At 48.5% G+C, this 21,805-nt stretch overlaps 2 protein-coding genes across 2 annotated transcripts in view; one reads left to right on the top strand and one right to left on the bottom strand.

Moving 5' to 3' along the window:
* The window catches only part of LOC309401623 (tigger transposable element-derived protein 1-like), a gene marked incomplete at its 5' end in the record, with an annotated part of 13,511 nt that extends 2,011 nt beyond the window's left edge, over positions 1–11,500 (top strand). The window contains 6 exons of the mRNA XM_081970691.1: positions 1,411–1,537; positions 3,999–4,112; positions 5,249–5,362; positions 6,525–6,638; positions 7,759–7,857; positions 9,232–11,500. Coding sequence (XP_081826817.1) covers positions 1,411–1,537; positions 3,999–4,112; positions 5,249–5,362; positions 6,525–6,638; positions 7,759–7,857; positions 9,232–10,727 — 2,064 coding nt within the window. The 3' untranslated portion in view covers positions 10,728–11,500. The remainder of the gene's footprint in view (positions 1–1,410; positions 1,538–3,998; positions 4,113–5,248; positions 5,363–6,524; positions 6,639–7,758; positions 7,858–9,231) is intronic.
* A 146-nt stretch (positions 11,501–11,646) lies between these two features.
* On the bottom strand, positions 11,647–21,504 carry LOC309382066 (zinc finger protein 783-like). The gene is made up of 6 exons (XM_081933529.1): positions 21,421–21,504; positions 18,509–18,895; positions 17,989–18,118; positions 17,429–17,545; positions 15,932–16,042; positions 11,647–15,579 (listed from the first exon to the last, which is right to left on the bottom strand). The coding sequence occupies exons 1-6, from the start codon at positions 21,442–21,444 to the stop codon at positions 14,258–14,260; spliced, it is 2,091 nt and encodes a 696-aa protein (XP_081789655.1). The 5' UTR covers positions 21,445–21,504; the 3' UTR covers positions 11,647–14,257.
* Between the last annotated feature and the right edge of the window lie 301 nt (positions 21,505–21,805).

Below are 21,805 nucleotides of genomic sequence, written 5' to 3' on the forward strand. Positions count from 1 at the left end.
GGCGGTGGTTTTCTTGCAGACGTTTCATGACCCAACTAGGAATGTCATCAGTGTCAGAAGAGAGTGTGGGGTTTCGGCAGGAGGAGAGGGGTGATGAGAGATCCTTGGTGTTTCTCTGCACTTGGTGATCAGTGCAGTTGCTCTCAATTTTAAACATGTTGGGAACGCTTAGATCATATTTAGATGAGGAGCAGATATTCTTGGAAGATGTATACAGGTAGGATTACAATTGAGCCCAACATTTCTGTTGCTAAGTGAGACATTGTGAATTTTGCCCCATTTTACGTCATTTTTTGCCAGAGGTTAAGGGAATCACTGCCAATAAGTGAGTCACAGGGTCAGGAAGTGAATCTGGCTTCCCCCGTTGACTGCTTGTCAAACAATGGGAAAAGAGGATCACATGACCTGGGTCACTGCAACCGTCTTAAAATGAGTCAGCTGCCAAGCATCTGATTTTAAATCTTGTGACCGTGGGGATGCTGCAATAGTTAAGTGTGAAACTTCACTTTTTTCAGTGGTGTAATTGTTGGTGAGGATGACTTGTAAGAACATTTATATGGCTACCCTCGCTCACGGTCGCCATCGTCATCCTCCTCCTCCTCCTGTCCGCAAACTTCACTCCTTTCTATCACTGCTGATGTTACCTAGTTGAGTCATGAAAAGTCTGGCAGAAAACAACAAAGCTCAATGAATACCACACACTTGTCACTGTCTTCCCCTTCTCTTTCTCCTCTCCTCTTCACTCCACAAACCCCATTCCCTCCTTGCACTGATTATGTTATCTAGTTGGGTTGAATCAGAGACTGCCTTGATTGGTTTCAGCATCAGGCTGAGTCCTACATTGTTGGTTTGGGAAGGCCTGAATTATTGACACATTTGGGAGATTTTGACACTTTCCAAGCTTCCTTTTTCAATCAGATTTTATTTAAATAAGGGATCTCCAAACTTTAAGACCTTTGGGGACTTCAATTCCAAGAATCCCCCAGCTAAGCATTTCACTTAACAACTGTGGCAAGAAAGTTTGTAAAATGGGGCAAAACTCCTAATCTTGCTTAGAAACAGGAATTTGGAGCTCTATTGTGGTCATAAGTTAAGTACTACCTGTACAGCCTGAATTCTGCAAATAAGGTCTCTTAAATTAAATCCTGGGAGTTGAAGTCCTCCCCTCTTAAAAGCATGCTGGCTGGGGGATTCTGGCTGGGTTGAAAGCCCACAAGTCTTAAAATTGCCAACACACCCCTGATCTAGAGAAAGCTAGTAGGCTTTTGTGTGCTAAAAATATTGTTTTTTCCTCCCCAGTAGGCAGCTTAACTTCAATTTATCCAATAGGTATTTGTCAACTTGCTGTTAAACATACAGGATTTGGAGGCCAGAGAGTACCAAAACTGTAACCCTGCTATTTATTTCCAGGTTCCAGTCACTTTCAATGACCTGTCTGTTCATTTCAACGAGCAAGAATGGGGCAATCTGGATGAACTGCAGAAGGATCTGTATAAGACAGTCATGAAAAGCAATTATGAGATGTTGGTCTCAATGGGTGAGAATATATCATCATTAATTGTCTTGTTTAGCTTCTGCAGGTTTCCAATCAATATGATCCTGAGCTTTCTTTTCCCAATTGGATCTGCCATTTTTGTTGATCCATCTTGTTTTAGGTTACGCCATCTTGTTTTAGGTGTCTTTTGTGGATGCTTTTTTATCAAGTGGGATCTGTTCTATGACTGCTTTGGTCTACCTACCCTCAGTTCTTGCTCTATGTGACCAGCCCATTTCCAGTTCAATTTGTTTCCTCTTTTGAGGGCATTGTATATTTTTGTTTGTTATCTAATCCAGAGGTCCCCAAACTTTCAAGTTTGGCAGCACGGCACAGGGTGTGTGTGAGTGGCAGACACGGGCATGCACAGCTCCATTCGTGTGAGTGGCTCGCACACATGCGTGCACCCTCCCCTTGTGCAAATGGAGCTTCATACACGAGTGGAGGGTGCTTGCACTCAGGCGTGAAACTCCAATTGTGTGAGGGGTGGCACTTGTACTCATATGTGGTTCCATTCACGCGAGCATCCTCCACTGCTGTGAGTGGAGATTCAGGTGCGAATTCAAGTGGCACCTGCTCACACGCGTGGATATTTGCACGAGGGCAAGCACCCTCTATTCGCACAAGTTCAGCTTCATGAATGAGCATTTGCCCACCCCTGCTCTAATCTATGTGCAGAGTGAGAATATAAGATGGCATTATTCTTATACACTTTGATTTATTTGTTTTGTTTTATAAAAATTATGTCCTAAGAGGTTTAGGAGATGGAGGAATTGGTGTGGTGGGTGTGGCCAGGAGGCCTTTTGTATAATTATATTTTATGTGCCAGTTGTGATTTTTCCTGGGTTGGGAAGCTTTATTCACAGTCACTACAGATAGTTCTTGATTTACAACAGTTCGTTTAGTCGTCTCCTTTTAATGACCCCATAATCCCTTGCATTGGGGTGGAGTCTGGGCAACTGAATGGAGCTAGCAGAGTGTGTGCTTGCAGGATGCCCTTCCTGTCGCCAATACGGAGTTGTGTTCAGCAGATTTATTCTCATCGTGTCCAGAGAGAGAAATATCTGCCTCTGGCTAGGATCGAACTCATGGCCTCATGATTGTGAGGCGAGAGCTCCACCTCTAGGCCACTGCACTACTCCAAAACAGTTCATTTAGTGACCTTTCGAATTTACAAGGCACCCCAAAAAAGTGACTTATGGCAGGTTTTTAATTTACGACGCTGCAGCTGTGATGCTGTGATCAACATTTGTACACTTGGAAACTGGTTGTGGATGGTCACAGTGTCCCTGAATAAATTTCAGACCCCAATTTCTTCAGACTCTCGATAGAAAACCATCATTTAAACATAGAATAACTTGAAACAATCACAGTCCAGGTGGTCCTTGGCTTACGACCCCAATTGAGCCCCAGAATTTCTGTTGCTAAGCGAGACGGTTGTGAAATGAGTTTTGTCCCATTTCTACAACCTTTCCTGCCCCATTTGTTAAGTGAATCCATGCAGTTGTTAACTTAGTGACATGGTTGTTAAGCGAATCTTGCTTCCCCTTTGACCTTTGCTAGTCAGGAGGTCGCAAAATGGGATCACGTGACCCTGGGACGCTACAATGGTCATAAATATGAATCAGTTGCTTAGCATCTGAATTTTGATCACGTGACCAGGGGGATGTTACGACAATCATAAGTGTGAAAAATGATCTGTCCCTTTTTCCAATGCCATTGTAACTTTGAACGGTCATTGAACGAACCATTGTAAGTGGAGGACTACCTGTACTGTTTTGGGCAAGACGTCCCCAGATGGACATCGCCCCATTTCTAGTGACAATGTTCTCTTTTCCTCTTATTTTGTCTTTCTCCTAAAATTTGTTTGTGCAGTTGTGAGATAAAAACCCAATTATTAAATCCTCACAGCACAGAGACAAATCTGGTTCTCAATTCAAAAAAGTTTATTTACAGAAAAATAAAAAGCTTTTGCAAAGGCGGCCACCAAGTCTCCTCCCAAGTGGATCGAGTACAAGGAGAGCAAAGAATAACATTCAAACAATACATTTTATACTCTCTACTCCTAAGAAACTCTCCCCCTCCTACTCATTCATTTAAGTCATTGCTTTCGTCATTCCATACTGCAGAGGGTCAACTTGACAGTTTCTTGAGGGGCCCCTATCTCTTATTTGGGTCTTTCTGGTGCCTTTTCGTCTGAGCAGGTGGCTTCCTATCTAACTTGAACGTGAGACGCCTGTAAACGGCTTGGAATAACACAGGTTATCTTGTCCTGTTTACTGAACACATTTTGTGGTTAGCCAAAGCAAAGTAACTTATTACGCATTTTAGGCAAGAATATAATGGCTTAACATTTAACATTGTAAAAGAATACAAAGGTAACATTTTAACATTTTATAAAAGAGTAACTTAATATCATTTCCTTCACAGTTAACAAGCGCATTTTCATTTGTTGCATGAATAGATTATGCGATTGCCAAGCCCGAGATCCTGACCCGGATTGAACAAGGAGACTCCTTGTGTGATACAAATGTTGAAACCATGTCTGAGAACGACACACCGGAACATCCTGGCACAGGTACGTTTACTGCTTCTTGAAATATACAGCTTTTTCTTTTTATCCTTTTTTTCATAAGAGGTAGGTTGCTCTCAATTGTGGGGCCCCTAGTCCTCTCTGAGTTGGTGCTTTCCTTGCAGACGTTTCATGACCCAATTAGGTAGCCTCATCAGTTAGAAGAGAGTAGGGTTTGCGGAGTGGTGAAATTCAAATATTTTTACTGCTGGTTCTATGGGCATGGCTTGTTGGGCGTGGCAGGGGAAGGATACTGCAGAATCTTCATTCCCTCCTTACTCTGGGGCCAGCCAGAGGTGGCATTTGCCGGTTCTTCAAACTACTCAAAATTTCCGCTACTGGTTCTCCAGAACCTATCAGAACCTGCTGGATTTCACCCCTAGGTTTGCAGAATAGAAGAGAAAAAGAAGTGGGGGGGGGGGAGAAGGAATGGGGGGTCCTTGGTGCTCTCTGAACTTGGTGGTTTCCTTGTGAACATCTCATGACCCAACTGAGGAACATCGTCAGTGCTGGGAGGGTGAGTTGTGAAGTGGAGGAAGAGGATGAAGAAGAAGAGGGGGAGGAGGGAGGACAATTGTGGGGTCCTTGATGCTTTCTGAGCTGGATGGTTTCCTTGCAGACGTTTCGTGACCCAACTAGGGAACAACATCCCTAAGTCAGTTTTTTCGCTGCCTTGTAAATTTGATTGGTCACTAAGCAAACTGTTGTAGAGTGTTGTGGTACCGTAGCAGTGGAGCTCTTGCCTCACAATCAGGAGGCTGTGAGTTCGACCCTAAGTAGAGGCAGATATTTCTGACTCTGGGCACGATGGGAATACGTTTGCTGAATATAGCTCTGCATTGGCGACAGGAAGGGCATCCGGCCAGTAAACACTCAGCTCCATTCAGTTGGCCAGACTTCCCCCCGCGTGGCATATGGGGTCATTAAAAGAGGATGATGGGGATTTAACAACCAGCACAGTGAATTGGACACCGAAGCAAACCAGGAACTGATAAAAGAGCTGACCTGTTTGCAAATCTCGGCTTCTCCAAAACCAGGTTGACCACCACATTTTGAACCTGGATGCTTTTCAAGGGTGGGTCAGACCTTGGGGGTTTTCACCTTGGGGTTTGCGGCAACCTTTTCTTCTCTCCTCCATTCAGAGTCCCCTGTTGCTCCGGTCGATGTTTCTTTGTGGCTAAAAGAAGAAGTAGAAGGACCTCAAGGCGGTGGCATCACCAGGCCTCCTGAGGAGATCAGTGCTGGACTTCACGAGGGTGAATAGACGGTGTCCTGGAATTGTGGTTTGGCTTAGAAAGAAGGGAGCCTTTGATCGTGCTTTTTTTCCCCATAAGGGAAAATCTTCCTCGCTGGCCCAAAATTCCTCATTTTCCTCGTTGACCAGGGAGATGAGCATCCCAGAATCTTGCTTCCCTCTGGACGGTGCTGGAATGACATATTCTGGAAAGAAATGGGAAGTTGGTACGGATAAATCGGACATCTCCTTACTGCTTATTTGTTATTGATATATTAGATTTTTAATCCGCCTTGATTATAAGTAACTCAAGGTGGGGAAAATCTGTAATATTCCTTTCCCTTCCTATTTTTTCCCACAAAGAACTGGAAGGTGAATTGGGTTGGGTGAGAGGGACTGGCCGACAGTCACCCAGCTGGATTTAATACCTGAGGCGGAACTGGAACTCACTGTCTCCCAGTGATTAGCCCAAACTCACTCAGCTCTTTTTCATGCCTACAATGGGACTAGAACTCATTGTCTCCTGATGTTGGGGAAAACACCTTAACAACTAACTAACCTGATGCCTACCTGCTAGGAATTATAGTTGAACATTAATTTAAACTCCCTGTAATTTCCTCATACTTGATCCCTTGTGATAAGTGTGGTCCTATTTTCGATCAATGTTCCTCTTTACAATATCCCTCCACTACTGGGATCCCTTGATACTTTCCCACGATCTCCAGACCAGGGGTGTCAAATTCAAGGCCCGGGGTCCAGATCCGGCCCTCAGAGCTGCCATGGAAACAGCCCACAGTGCCTCTGCCAGCGAAAACGGAGCTTGGGATCCTGTTTTCACGGGCAGAGCACTTCAGGCGCCATAGGTGTCCCTGACACGAGTGACGACGATCTGGCCACGTCCACCCTCACCCTCCCCCCCCACCAACCTCAAGGTCAAAGATAACTGTTGCGGTTATAACCCTCAATGAAATCAAGTTTGACACCCCTGTGTCCTCAGTGGGCCTTTTCCTTCTCCAGCTCTGTCCCATCAACTTTCAGTTCATCTCGGCTTGTTTCCAACCCTCTTCTTGACCCTTAATGCTGCAGGCAGTGCTCTTCCGTCCTGCCTCCTCTTCTTCCAGTCCATGAGATTCCTCGGTGTGAGAGAAGAGCAATGCCCCTGTTTTCCTCTCTTCTGTGTCCAGGTTCTTCTGTGGAGTACATAGACGTACCCTCTGGGATTAAAGAGGAGATGGAGGAGGTGTGCTTGGGCCCCGGGGAATCCCACAGAGAGCACATGCAATATGATCCTAGTGAGGGTAGGTACCCCTTTCTATCGAGAGCTATACAGAACTTAAACATATATATCGGTTCATTGTGCTTTATAGCCCACTCTGAGCCGTTTAGAGTCCGTATATTAACCCCAACAATCTGGCTCCTCTTTTTAGCTCACATTTGAAGTCCTACTGGGCTGTGGTATCTATATATTTCTTTATTCTGATCATTGCTGTTATCAATAGAGGACAATATTTGAAGCTCAGGGTTGAACGGTGGAGTCCTTGGTGCTCTCTGAACTTGGTAGTTTTCTTGCAGACGTTTTATGACCGAACTTGGCAACATCATCAATCCTGTAGGTAGTGGGGTTTGCGGAGGAGGAGGAAGCAGGGAGGAGGAGGAGGGCTGGGTGGCCCTTGGTGCACTCTGAGCTTGGTTGTTTACTTTTAGACGTTTCATGACCCAACTAGGCAACACCATCAGTGCTAAAAGGGAGTGGGGTGTCAGGAGGGAGGATTGTGGGGTCCTTGGTGCTCTCTGAGCTTGGTTGTCTGCTTGCAGACATTTCATGACCCAACTAGAGAACATCATTAATGCCAGAAAGGAATGAGGTTAGAGAGCAAATACCACTCCCTTATCTCACTGATGATGTTACCTAGTTGGGTCATGAAATGTCCCACAAAAACCTTTAAGTTCAGAGAGTACCAAGGACCTCATAGTCGTTGCTATATTAAACTGATCTAAGGTCCCCATACCTCTCCCTGTCCTCACTTTATGTTTGGGTCAACATCTCAACAATCCTCAATCTCCACGGGTGTTGGTTTTTCATAAAGTGTGCATTTCATCAAGGCAATAAATTGGAGCCCTTATCTATCTGTCTGTCTATCTATCTATTTATTTTTCTCTTTCTTTCTGTCTCTGTGCTTTCTTTCTTTCCCTCGGTCTTCCTCTTTTTCTATCTTTGTCTCCCTCCCTCCCTCCTTTTCGTTCTCTTCCTTCCTTCCCTCCCTCCTTCCTTCCCTTTCTCGCTTTCTTTCCCTCCCTCATTCTTCCTTCCTTCCCTCTTTCTTTCCTTCCCTCCCCCTTTCTTTCTCTTTCCTTCCCTCCCTCCCTCTTTCTTTTCCTTTTTTCTTTCTTTCTCTCCCTCCCTCTCTTTCTTTCCAGAATATCAGACCATTACCATTTCTGAAGAGCATCTCTGTGGACTTCAGGAGGACCAGTGTGCTCAGGACCCGTTGTTCTTTGGGGAAGGCCCTAGCTCTGGTAAGAGGATAATTCTTGGTTCTTCTGATGTGGGGGTAGTTTATTTGTTGAGATGTGGCCTTCCCATGGAATTAACCAAGATAATTCCACCTTGCCAGGGTATAAAGGCTAGGAAGCCCACAGGTCCTGGTCAAGAATGTCAGGGAGCAGAGTTTGGGGAGGGCAGGTCATCCTTGAATTATGACATTTCCATTGCTCACACTTAAGGGAGTTTTGCCCCATTTTACGCCTTTCCCCATAGCCTTTGGAAATCACCGCAGTTGTTCAATTGGTAACAGAGTCGTTAAGTGATTCTGGCTTCCCCTTTTGCTTGTCAGTAGGTCGCCAGAGGCGATCACTTGACCCCAGGACGCTGCAACTGTCATAAATACATGCCAATTACCGAATTTTGATCATGTGACCACAGGGGTGCTGCAATACTCGTAAGTTTGAAAAACAGTCATAAGTCCCTTCCCCTCCCCCCAGTGCCGTTGTAACTTCCAGCGGTCACTAAACAAATGGTTGTAAATTGAGGATTACCTGTACTGGCCACTTGACAAACCATTGTGCTAAGAGGAATCAATTTTTCCTTGATTTGATTACTTGACTGTGTGCCGTCAACGTATTGTTGGCCACTAATAACGGTCATTATTAATGATCAATAATAATGATAGTATTCGCCGTTAATGGCTGTTAATTATGATTTCTCCAGCATAATTTGTCCCTTCAACTCTTCCAGCAATGCAACCATGACTGCTCCGAGTTCATTCACCTTGTGTGGGTTCTCCTCCTCTCTTCTTTCCTTCTGCGCCCTTCCCGCCCTTGTGGACTATCCAAGCAAGCAGAATCGTTGCATAATATGATAATTTAAGCCTGGCCATTCGTGCCTTGAGGGAGAAGTCTGGATTGATTGGCCTGATTGCATCGCACTCGTCTCAGCAGCACTGAGGGGCTTCGGTGTTGATCGGATTAGCCGGTGACATCACCGTTGCCTGGTCGGAGGGGGGGGGTGCCCACTTGAAGGCTCCTTTTATGTCCCCAACAGAAGCTGGAGGGAAGGAAGGGAGCTCACCCCGCCCCAGAGCAGCACCGGGTCTCAAATGTAGGCTTGCTGACCTCCAACTTAGCGTCCTAACCAGGCGAGCCACCGTGCTCCCATATTGTCTTGATGATCCATGTATTTGTTGTCTGGGGAATTCTGGGAGTTGAAGTCCACAGGTCTTAAAAGTTGCCTCAGTTGAACACCTGATTTACATGCTTTGAGCCGGTAGTGAAATTGTTACCAAACCAGGAAAATATATATTTACGCTTCTCCCACCTGAAGTTAAATTGTTGTGAAACAATTAAACTTTTTTTTTTAAAAAAATTATCTCTCATTTCTGCCTCTGCCTACAGTATTCTGCAACGGGCTCTTATTTTCGCTTGCCATGTCCTCAAAGGGGAAGAGAAAGGGCCACGGTTCATCTGAAGAGCGCAGCAAGAAGCACAGGAAGGCCATCAGTCTGAATCTGAAGATGAAGATCATCAAAGCCTACGACGCCGGGAAGAAAGTCAACATCATCGCTCAAGAAGAAGGCCTGGCCCATTCCACCATCTCCACCATTTTGAAGAATAAGGAGCGGATCAGGGAGGCCATGAAAGGATCGCCGGGGACGAAAGCCATTATCACCAGGCAACGCAAAGGCCTCATCCACGAAACGGAGAAACTCCTGATGCTTTGGATTGAGGATCAGATCCAGAAAAGGATTCCCATCAGCCTCCCTCTCATTCAGGCCAAGGCCCGCAGCATTTTTGCGACCCTGAAAGAACGAGCGGGCGAGGAGTGCACTGAAACGTTCACGGCCAGCCGTGGCTGGTTCATGCGCTTCCAGCGACGGTTTAATTACCACACTGCGCACCCACCAGACGAAGCCGCGGGTGCTGCCGAAATAGCAGCCCAACGCTTCCTTGATGACTTTGACAATCTCATCACAGAAGGGAACTATTTGCCCGAACAGATATTCAATGTGGACAAAACCAGGTTATTCTGGAAAAAAATGCCTGAACGGACGTACCTTCACCAAGAGGCCCAAGCTATGCCTGGATACAAAGCCTTTAAGGACAGGATCACTTTGCTGTTGGGTGGAAACGTTGCTGGATTCAAGCTGAAGCCGTTTCTGATCCACAAATCGGAGGATCCCCCCGTGTACGAAAATATCGGCCAGGAAACGCTGCCCGTTTATTACCAATCTGATCAGAAGGCTTGGATGACCCAGGTCTTCTTCGAGGATTGGTTTGTGAATTGTTTCATCCCCCAAGTGCAGGAATATTGTTTTCAAAACAGAATCCCTTTTAGAATTATTCTGCTCCTCAACAACGCCCTTGGGTATCCCCCACACCTGGACGATGTCCATCTGGATGTGAAGGTCGTTTATCTACCAAAAAACACCAGCCCTTTCCTGCAGCCCATGGATCAGGGAGCTGTCTCAACCTTCAAAGCGTGCTATTTACGGGCTACGCTGGCCACGGCCATCGCCACAACGGAGGACAACGGGGTAACCTTGCGTGAGTTTTGGAAAGCGTATGATATTAACCACTGCATCGAAAACATTGCAACGGCCTGGAAGGATGTCAGCCTGAAATGCATGCAAGGGATTTGGGAACGATGCTTAAAACGCTTTGCGCTCCTTGTCCATAATTTTGAAGGCTTTGACCCGAACGAAGATTTGGAGGAAATCAGTCACAACATTTTGACACTCACCCGAGCCCTTAGTTTAGAGGCGGACACAGAAGATGTGAAAAAATGGATCGCCTACCCCGAGGGAGAGCTTTCCAACGAAGAATTGATCGAGCTGAAAGAAGAACTGGAGGCCCAAGGCATTGCGGAGGAGGAAGAAGAAATAAAATTCTAGACTTACGTTCAGGAAGTTCAGTGTGAAAATATTGACTGGTGTTTTTCTTGGAACGTTAACAAAACGTTATGAAAATTAGAAAGTATGGATCCCAATGTAGAACATTTTGAAAAGTTACATTGGGAGACCAGGAAGTTCAGTGTGAAAATATTGATTGATGTTTTCTCAGATGCTAATGAAATGTTATGAAAATTAGGAAGTATGAATTCAAATGTAGAACATTTTGGAAAGTTATATTGGGAGTCCAGGAAGTCCATGTAAAAATATTGACCCATGTTTTCTCATGTTAATGAAACGCTACAAAAATTAGGATGATTAGTATGGATCCAAATGTAGAACCTTTTGGAAAGCTACATTGGGAAATGCACGTGTGCTAGGAAAATAGATGAAGAAAATGTGCAAAGAAAACTTAAGTGAATTTTTTATGGACAGTTATTTCTTGCTCACCTCTCCTTCCCCATCCTGAAAAAGAGGAGACCCCAGAAGATGCTTGGTTTATTAGCCTCTAGGCTTCAGTGTCCAACATTTCCAATAACGCAGCAAAAAGACTGTGGAAGGGGATTTCTATTGATGTTTACAGGTACAGTACTGTAATTGTAAACACTGATTTTGTATTCTTTTATTTTTGTACTGTAACACAACATGATGGTTCTTAAGAATAATAATAATAATAATACATGTTAGATCAAGGATGTTTTAAAATATTGGAAATGATCTTCGGTTCCTTGGTGGACTAAAATTGATTTCTTTAGAAATAAATATGTTTTAAAACATGTAAAGTGTAGCTTGGTTCATTGAAGCCTAATAGAAGTTGCGTACGAAAAGATTTGTAAGAAATTGCGTATGAATGGAAAAAGTAAAATTGTGATCTCCCCCCCCCCCCCTCTTTATGGACTGCATTACTTAGTGTCTGAGTTATCCTTTCCCGATTGTGGGCCCTAAACCTGGATTGTTTATATATTGTTCTTTGATTAAAATAATTGCTTTAATAGTTTGCACATAATTGTGCCAAAAAACCAGGAGACAATGAATTCTAGTCCTACCTTAAGTGTGAAAGCTGAATGGGCTACTTTGGCCAACCACCAGGCAATGGGGAGTTGTAGTCTCCTTTAGGCATGAAAGCTGGTTGGGTGACTTTGGCCAATTACTAGTCCCACCTTAAACCATCAAAGTGATATGGGTAATCACCAGGATCAGCCCAAAGTCACCTGGGCAGCTTTCATGGCAACACTAGAAGTCACTGTCTCCAGGTGATTGGCTGAAAGTTACCAAACCAGCTTTCATAGGCTAAGGCAGCACAAGAACTCACCATCTCTTGGTAATTGACCCAAAGTCACCTGGCCAGCTTTCATGCCTAAGACAGGACTAGAATTCACCGTCTCCTACTTTCTAACCTAGTAACTTAACCACTAGACTAGATCAAATGGTCTTTCTCCTTGTATTTCCCCCCTCAAATCATATTCAGTGAAAGTGTGTGTCTGTGTTTGTGATGTACTGGGAGCTGTGTGAGTTGTATGAGGAAAAGCTGAAAGAGTTGAAAAAAGATTTTGTAGGATCTGCCTTGTCTGGGAAAATGGATGCACAATGTTGGTTTGGTATCACACGTAGCACAATTTATTTGCTAAAGTCAGTACGGAGTATCACTGCAGTCGATAAGTGAATCCCTTGTTTGCCAAAAAACAGAAATTAAGAATCAGTGTTCAACAAAACCTTTGCCGAACACAAAGTCATGTGTCCGTGAGATGCTGCAAAATGGCTGCGAATGGGCCCGAGGTGTGATGATGTGACCATACAAGGGTGCAATTGCCAGAACTTCGGATCTGAGTTGTAGGTCCCCTTTTCAAGGCTGGCTGTGACTCCAAATGGCTACTAAGTGACTTGTCGTAAGTCAAGAACTGCCTGTATTGGTCTTTAGGAAGCCATGCCTCACTGTTTTGACCAACAGACGTAGAATGGAGCAGGGATGGGCTTGCTAGCAATAGGTAGGTGGAGGGCTGGAATGGGCAGAGCTCTCTCTCCACCCCCCCGCGGAATGAGGTGAGGACAGGGCCCCACAACACTCCAGAGTACTGAATGGACAATCCAGCATGCTTGCACGCAACTTCGGGACCACTTACCACTTTGCAAGATGCCACTAGGGAATGCAGCCTTTCCCCCCAATTTAACCCCCCCCCCATTTTACAACCTTTCTTGCCATGGTCATTAAGTAAATCACTGCAGTTGCTAAGTTAGTTACTTGGTTGCTAAGTGAATCTGGCTTCCCCATTGTCTTTGCTTGTCGTAAGGTCGCAAAAGGGGATGACGTGACCAAGGGACACTGCAGCTGTTAAAAAGTACGTGCAGGTTTCCAAACGCCTAAATTTTGGATCACGTGACGCAGGGAATCCTGCAACGATTGTATGTGTGAAAAACAGTAACGTCACTTTTCTCATGCTGTTGTAACTTTGAGCGGTCACTAAATGAACTGCTGCATGACAAGGACTACTACCTGTATTAAAGAGTAATACAAGTAGTGCTGTTGCAAATTGAGAAAGCAGTGAGAACCTGGTGTGAAAGTGGGCAGGAGGTCTCAGCTTATGGCCATGATTTTAGGGTCGCTTACAGAGTCTTCTTTTGCGGGGGGGGGGGGCGCTTTTCAGGACAGGAGAGAATGATGTGAGGGCTACATCCTCTTGGTGACAGAATTTGAAGAGACAGAGCCAAACTCGCGATGCTGAGACTTCGGCAAAAGAGCTTTTTGGCATAGGTCGACGCTGGCAGGAAACTGGTAAACCAGGAGTTTGACAATGCAGCTTTTTTTTCAACAGGAGCGAAATAAGGAAGGGCATCTTTGAAGAGTGGGCAGCTCCTGTGGACCTGTTGGAGTGTGGAACTGTTCCGAAATTGCCCATCGATAGCTGCCCTGCGTGGCCCTCCAGAGAGGAGAGGCAGGGGACAGTCTCAGTTCTGACTTTTGGGCTGCCTTTTGTGCCTGCCGCAAGCAAAGTGATTTCAAACGCTCTTCTGATCATCTAGCGAAGAGTGTGGAGGGCGAGGCCAGAAAACCACAGCCGTGCACGGAGACCTTGGGGGTCTGTCTTTCTCCCTGCAGGCGAGGGAACCGCGGACCCAGGGTACAGCCTTTTTGACTCCAGCAGGCCGGCCTCCAGTGCTGGGCTGGGTAATGGAACCAAGAAGGTAAGTGGACACGATCACATTTTAGGCGCATTTTTCTTCTGGTTCGGCCAGGACTTGCAGCTCCTCGGACGGCCGTGCAGAGCGACGAGAGTCTTTCAGCAGCTGTCTCCGTTGAAGAAATATTTCAGACGATTGGAGTGTTCTGACCGTGGGGAGCTGGGCTGATGGGCCACAGGACTAGAGCCTGCCCCACACGGTCCTGATCAGCAAGCAAGAAGGAAGCCTCTCCGTGGGGAGAGAAAAAAGCACTGGAGCAGCCCCACGGAAGGCAGCCAGGATCTTAGCTGGCCCACCAACGGGCAAATTCTAGCCCTGCGGTTCATGTGGCACCAAAGACCACTTGCGGCCCAGCTTCAGGTCCCACTGGGGGGGTTGGTCTTGAAGAGGGGGTCTTTTTTCTCTAGGGAGCCGGCAACTGGGGGGCTTGGTGGCATGGCAGGCGCAGGTGGTGGTGGTGGTGGTGGTGGCTCCCGGTGCATGCGCAGGTGCTGCTTGAGTGACTGCTTGTATCGGAAGTGCTTGCCACAGTGTGGGCAGGTGTACGGGTACTCTCCCGTGTGCATGCGCTGGTGTTCCAGGAGATACTTCCTGCGGGCGAAGGTCTTGAGGCACTCGGTGCAGCGGTGGCGCCTCTCGCCGTTGGCGTGGCTGGCCTGGTGACTGAGGAAGGCCTGGGCGTGGCCAAAACTCTGTCCACACTCGCGGCAGGAGTACAGCTTAGCCCCGGCTTGGTGGACGCTGCTTTGGTGCTTGACCAGGTGGTGGGCGCGCACAAAGCGCTTGTCGCATTGCCCGCAGCGGTACGGCCGCTCCCCAGTGTGGATCCGGTAGTGGTTGGTCAGCTTGGACTTCTCTGCGAAGCGCTTCTCGCACTCGGGACATTGGTAGGGCTTCTCCCCCGTGTGGGTGCGGGTGTGGTCGTCCAGGTGTTGCTTCCGGATGAAGGTCTTGCTGCACTGGGGACACTGGAAAGGGCGTGGCCGCTCGCGATGCGTCTTCTGGTGGACCACCAGGCTGGACTTGCGGTTGAAGGCTTTGTGGCACTCCGAGCACTGGTGCGGCCGGTCGGCGTGGATGGCCTGGTGCCGCGTCAGCTGAGCCTGGTGGCTGAAGCCACAGCCACACTCGGAGCACACAAAGGGGCTGTCGCTCTTCCCCATGGCGTGGGTCTTCTGGTGGATGAGCAGGCTAGTCTTCAGCCGGAAACTCTTTGGGCAGAGGGAGCAGGCATGGGGCTGGCCGGCTGTTTCAGAGACGGCCACATCGCTGAAGCTGTTGCTATCCTCCGGGCACTGGTAGGGCTCAGGGACCGGGGGGGCACTGGATTCGGCCACTGGCCTGACCCCTTCCCCGTACCCTTCCTCTCCTGCAGGGATCCTCTGGGGCAAGGAAAGCTCATCCAGACCCTTGAAAGATCTCTGCTGGCCCTCCTTCAAGCAGGCCGCTGGAGGGGGGGCCTCGGGGCAGCTTCTCTCACTGGGGTGGGGTGGCTCCTCTGGTGGCTTTTGGGGGGGAGGAGGAGGAGCAGGTTGACCCTGAGGGCAGCTTTGCCTCTGGCAACATCTGGGGCTCTGGAAGACCTCATCGCTGGGTGCTGCATGGAGCCGGGCAGGCAAGGCCTGTTTCAAACTTTCTTGGAGCTTCTGTTCCTCGCTTTTGACTCTGGTACTCTCGTCTGGAAGAGAGAGAGGGGGGGGGGGGGAAATAACTCAGTTAAAATGGGTAGAAGCTGGAGAGCCCAGTCGTTTGAGCCCCCTCCCGAGGAACCTGAATCAAAGGGAATCCTTAAATGGACGGATTTTCCAGCGGAGGAGGAGAGCTAATGTTGGACGTTGTCATTGGAAGAAGGCAAAAGAGAGGTGCAAAATGTTTTGAAGGCATGTTGCTCAGCCTTGGCCACTTGAGGAGTGGACTTCAACTCCCAGAATTCCCCAGTCGGCTATGCCAGGAAATGTGATAACATCATGTCAGATGAGATGGCATCATGGCTTCTACTGGAGGCCTGTGATCCATTTGGCCACACTCACCGTAGCCGAATGTGGCAGGGATCTCTCTCTCCAGATTCCATTTCCCGGGACCGGGAGATTCCTCCTGCTTAATCCAGGACAAGAGATCGTCTTTGGAAGTCAATGGTTCTGCTGTTAAGAAAGAGGATCACACAGAACTACATAATAACTTTATTGTCACTTTTAATGTAGACTAACTGGCATACATTAAAATGAAATTTCGTTACTTACAGCTCTCAAAGGGTCTCCACCTCTAATATACATTACATGAACATGACAAAATCAATAAATACAAAATTATGCATATACCTACGTGTATTACATGGCACAGAGAAACAAACCAATATAGTTTGAATGTATGCATGTACATGGTGAGAAAAATGAATCTTGCGAGTTTCCCAGATGGATGGCTTAGGGACAGAATTGGGAAGTCCTGTAGAAATATTTTGAAACCTCCTTCCAGAGAGAGCAACAACAACAGATCGTGGTATGTGTGTGTGGGGTCTCTAACAATGCTTTGAGCTCTAAGCACATAGCACTTTTAAGCAACATCCTAAATGATGGGAAACGAGCTATCTACCATCTCCACTGTCCTCACCACTCCGTAGGGACTTTCTATCTGAGGCACTGCTGATAGAAGATAGAACTACTGATAGTAGTAGTAGTAATGCACTCTCTGAGCTGGATGGTTTTCTTGCAGGCGTTTCATAACCCAAATAGGAATGGCATCAGTGCTAGAAGGGAGGAGGGTGTTGTAGAGAGGGGGAGGAAGAGGACTGTGGGGCCTTGGTACTCTCTGAGCTGGGTGATTTTCTTGCAAACGTTTTATGACCCAACTAGGTAACAGCATCAGTGCTAGAAGGGAACAGGGTATGGTCTCTAACCTCTTTCCCTCCTAGCACTGATGATATTCCCTAGCTGGGTCATGAAACATCTGCAAGGAAACCGCTTTCCAAATGCTGCCTGACATCAAGAGTCATCCCAAAGACAAACCACAGCAATGAGTACGAATCATGTTATGCCCTGGAAATTTGGGGAAGGGAAAATGGAAGGCGGGGTCTACATTTACAGGCCCAGGTCCAGAAGGTTCCTCTCATATTTTTGAGCCCTTCAAGAATGCTTCAGAAGAAGGACCCATCCCTGGGGAACCCCAGGGCTCCCCAATACTTGCAAGATACCCTATTCTTGGCCTAAAGTGGAAAGGGGGAAAAGCTCTAGTGCCAGAGCCTAACCCAGCCCCCTCCTGCCAAATTCCGCCATGCAAACCATCCTGGAAAAGGGGGAGGGGGAATGAGACTAGAAGACTTCCAAGGTCTTCCCTTCAGCCCTTTTGAGAGTCTGATTCTTGCCTCCTTTTCTCCAAAGGAAGGGCCCTTTCCCCCGGGGATTGGGATGGGGGCTTTGAAGAAGGATCAGGGAGTGCTTAAAAAGAAAAAGGAATCATTATCTCAAACCAACTGGGATCAGGAGAGAAATTTGCAGAGCAAAAGCCACACACTGTTCAGACACTTCACACACCTAGTTTGGGCGCCGGGGGGAGTCCCTTTTCCCCCGCCAAGGGCTGATCTGCAATATGGGGTGCTACCCCCAGAGCTGCCTGGGGAGGAAGGACGTCAGCTTTGGCGATGGCAGAGTCTGGAGAACAGAGAGAAAGAAGGGAGGTTAAGCAAATGGAAAGGAACCTTCGTAGCTCTGGGTTGAACTGCGGTGACGTCTCTTTGGTGTCCTCTGAGCTGGGTGGGGGGTTTTGTGACCTAACTAGGGAACAACATCAGCGCTAGAAGGTTCCTCGGGAGGAGGAGGAGGAGAGCTGTGGGGGCCCTGGTGGTCTTTGATCTTAGTCATTTTCTTGAGGATATTTCATGACCCAACTAGGGAACATCATCAGTGCTAGAAGGGGGAGACGGAAGTGATGGAGGAAGAGAAAGCGACAGTGGAGTCCTGTCTGATTAGTTATTAGGGGAGAGGGGATGGTCCCATGTGGTTCGGGGCCCAGTTGTAGGCTGCAGCTCACGGACCCCGGACCCCTGGCCTAAAGCAATAATAGAAATCCTCCTCCAGGCAAACTCGGCGCTTACCGAGAGAGACAAGCGGCTCGTAGCTTCCTCTCGTGATGTTCCGGTAAAGTTCCTTCTGCCAGTCCTCTAGTTTGGCCCACTCCGGCGTGGAAAAATGGACCGCTTGCTCCTCGTCAAATGTCACAGGGACCTAAAATGAGAGGCAGCCCACCAAGACCTCACCAAGGTCACCTGCTTCACAGCTTTAAAGAAGGACACGTTTCTCAACCTTCTCACGTTGAAAAACTTCAACTCCCAGAATTCCTCAGCTGGCCACGTTCAGTGTGACAACAGGAAACTTGCTTGGCCTCCAACCGTGGGAACTTTAAGGCTTGTGGACTTCAACTCTCAGAATTTTTCAGCTGGCAACGCCAATTCTGCAGGTTGAAGTCCACAAGCCTTAAAGTTCCCACGGCTGGAGACCCCGCTCTATGGGACCAAGCGAGCCACCTATGTCACACCTAGTGCGTTTGCAGCCAGCCAGGTACAGGCGGGATTCGTACCTGGTTACATTCAACTTCTGTGCTTCTTTCTTTTTTACCTTGGGGATCTCCCCCTTCGGACCGAGGGGGAGCCTGAGAATCCAGAAGTTGCGGTTCTTCAGGAGGTTCTCCACATTCTCCAGGCGCCGTTGGAGCACCCGGTATTCCTGGATCAAGGTGCCCAAAGCCGCCAGGTGGCTGCCGAATTCTAGCTCCGTCTTCTCGCACTCGAAGATCTTCTTCTCGGCAGTGGCCGTGCGGCTTTCGAGGTTGAGCAGGCGAGCGGCCGAGGTGTCCACCTTCCTCTCCACCGCTTGGAGGGCGGCCACCACTGTCCAGAGGGAGATCTCGGCCGCAGGGTAGATCTCTCTCTCAGCTGCTTGGTCGAAAATGGCGGGAGGTTGGAAGGGCGCCAGGTGCTGAGGCTCCACTTCCCATTCCCATGCCTAGCCAGGAAGGAAGATCAGAAGTCAGCACCCGTTCGACTTACAACCGTCTGTTTAGTGACAGTTCGAAGATACACCCAACCTCCCTGCCCTGATTTAGGACCGTTGTTCGCATTTATGACCTTCACGGAATCCCTGCTGTCATATGATCAAAATTGAAATGCTTCGCAACTGGCTCGTATTTAAGATGGTTGCAGTGTACATTTAGTGACCGTTCCAAGGTACAAGGGCCCTGAAAAAAGGGGACTTAGGACCCTGATTCACAATTATGACCGTTGTGGCATCCCCGCAGTCGCATGATCAAACTTTGGATGCTGGGCAACCGACTCATTTATGGCAGCTGCAACATCCATTTAGTGACCATTGCAAGGTAGAATGGCACTGAAAAAAAAGGGGACTTGGGACTGTGTTTCATACTTACGACCGTCATGGCATCCCTGTGGTCACATGATCAAAATTGAGATGCTTGGCAACTGGCTCGTATTTAAGATAGTTGCAGTGTCTGTTTAGTGACCGTTCCAAGGTACAATGGCCCTGAAAAAAGGGACTTAGGACCATGTTTCACACTTACGACCATTGCAGCATCCCTATGGTCACTTGATCAAAATTCGGACGCTGGGCAGCTGACTGGTATTTATGTGTGTTCCGGTCTCTTGTGATTCCTTTTGTAACCTTCTGACAAGAACCATGCGACTCATTTAACAACTGCAAGGCAAAATTGACCACCACCCCTTCCCCAATGGAGGCTTTTTTTGCATGCCTTCTGCACAGAAGGGGCCCACTTGCTCTCCCTCCACCCGCCCCAATGCTTCAAAGCTTCTCAGCGGGCCTCTCATCCTGCCATATTCAGGAGCCCCCTAGCGGCCCCCTTTTTGGGTGGCAGACCCCACACAAAAAGGAGCCATCTCTCCCCTCCCAAGAGGTATTTATTTATTTATTTATTTATTTATTTCTTGGATTTCTAGACCGCCCCCTCTCCCAAAAAGGGACTCGGGGCGGTGTACAGTCAATGCAGATAAAAATACAACCATAAAACAATTAAATACATTTGGAAGGAGGAGATAGGCTGTACAAGAAATAAATATATTCTAAAACCCTAAAAGAAACATCCCCAATTAAAAACCCAAACCCAATTAAAATAAATCCCCGGGAGATAAAACTAAGAGAGTGCCAGGCCAGCTGATTGAAATAGGTGAGTCTTTAATTTTTGACGGAAGGAACGGAGGTCGGTGGTAGTTCGAATGTCGGGGGGGAGGTCATTCCAGAGGGTTGGGCCCATCACAGAGAAGGACCTACTCCTAGGTGTCGCCCGCTGGCATTGCCTAGCGGACGGCACCAGGAGGAGCCCCTCCCTGTGTGAGCGGATAGGTCGCAGGGACGTGTGTGGTAGGATGCGATCCTGCAGATAACTAGGTCCTATGCCATGGAGCGCTTTAAAGATGGTAATCAATACCTTGAAACGCACCCGAAAGGCCACAGGTAGCCAGTGCAGCTCGCGCAGGAGAGGTGTTACGTGGGAGTAACGTGTACTTCCCATAATAACCCGCGCGGCTGCGTTCTGAACTAGCTGCAGTCTCCGGATGCGTCCCAAGGGAAGCCCCATGTAGAGGGCATTGCAGTAGTCCAGGCGAGACGTCACCAGCGCATGAGTGACCGTGCGCAGGGCACTCCGGTCCAGTAGGGGGCGCAATTGGCGCACCAGGCGAACCTGGTGGAACGCCCCCCTCGCCACGGCTGCCACATGGTCCTCCATTGACAGCCGGGCATCAAGGAGGACGCCCAAATTGCGCGCCCGCTCCACAGGGGACAGTTGTTCGCCCCCTATGGCCAGCGATGGCGTCAGCTGGCTGAACCGAGGTGCCGGTACCCACAGCCACTCGGTCTTGGAGGGGTTGAGTTTGAGTCTGTTGTCCCCCATCCAGACCCCGACAGCTTCCAAACACCGGGACATCACTTCGACAGCCTCGTTGGGGTGGTTTGGGGTTGAATGTATCCTTCCTGCTGCTCCCCCCCCCAAATGGAAGGCTTTGTGCATTGCTGCAAGGCTGTGCACTCTGCACATGCCCAGGAGCCCTCTTGCCACTGTTGATGTTGTCAGTCAGGGAGCAGCCCGTCTGGGGCATCTGGAGCCCCCCAGACCTTCTCCCAAAAAGCCAGCCAGGCCCCCCCAGTGCCTCCTCCTCCCCCCACCCCCACCCCACAAAAGGAGCCATCTGACAGCTCTTCTCCCCTCTCAAGGGGATCCTCCTTGCTGCTCCCAACAGCCTTCCCCCCGCCCCCAAATTGGGGGCTTTATTGAAACTGCAAGGCTGTGCACTCTGCACATGCTCAGGAGCCCTCTTGCCCCACCCCTTGATGCTGACAATCAGGGTATTCAGGGTCCCCAAAGAGGCAGCAGCTCGTCTGGGGCACCTCGAGACCCCCCCAGGCCCCTCCAAAAGCCAACCTGGACCGCAGGAACCCCCTGCTGCCCCTCCCCTCCTCCTTCCCCGTCACCGACAGGGAAGGGCATTGCTGACCCTCACCTGGGCAGGCGTCCACTCAGCCATGGCCGATGCCCGCTAGGTGCAGCTTCCGCGCATGCGCCCCCGGACGCCGCTCCAGCGTCGGGAGACCCTCAGCGCAGGATGGATCTAAGAGCGCGCATGCGCTCGGCGGCAGCTCCCGTCGGAAGCAGCGACCTCTGGAGGCCCGGAGGAATACGACGCCCGCCTAGCCGACACCAAGCAAAAGGGGCCGGAGAGCGGAACTCCAACCTGCGCCCTCCGTCTTCCTTGAAACGCAACATTTAAAATATCTATTTATATGCATCGGCTCCTTAATCTTAAAAGGTTTCCTTGGCGGGGAAACAATTAGTTTTACTGAAAATTGTATCCATTTCCCTCATTCTCTAAAATATCTTTTTTGCTT

Source organism: Natrix helvetica, assembly GCF_964273705.1.
Source record: "Natrix helvetica genome assembly, chromosome: Z".
NCBI classification, from domain to species: domain Eukaryota; kingdom Metazoa; phylum Chordata; class Lepidosauria; order Squamata; family Natricidae; genus Natrix; species Natrix helvetica.

Bases quoted from the DNA above. Each gene is read 5' to 3' on its own strand.
- LOC309382066 (XM_081933529.1), bottom strand. From the start codon at position 21,444: ATGGCTGAGTGGACGCCTGCCCAG. The intron at 17,546-17,988 runs GTAAGCGCCGAG...TCTGTTCTCCAG, and splicing joins CGAGCCGCTTGTCTCTCTCG to ACTCTGCCATCGCCAAAGCT. The intron at 16,043-17,428 runs GTGTGTGAAGTG...CTTTCTTAACAG, and splicing joins CCCCCCGGCGCCCAAACTAG to CAGAACCATTGACTTCCAAA.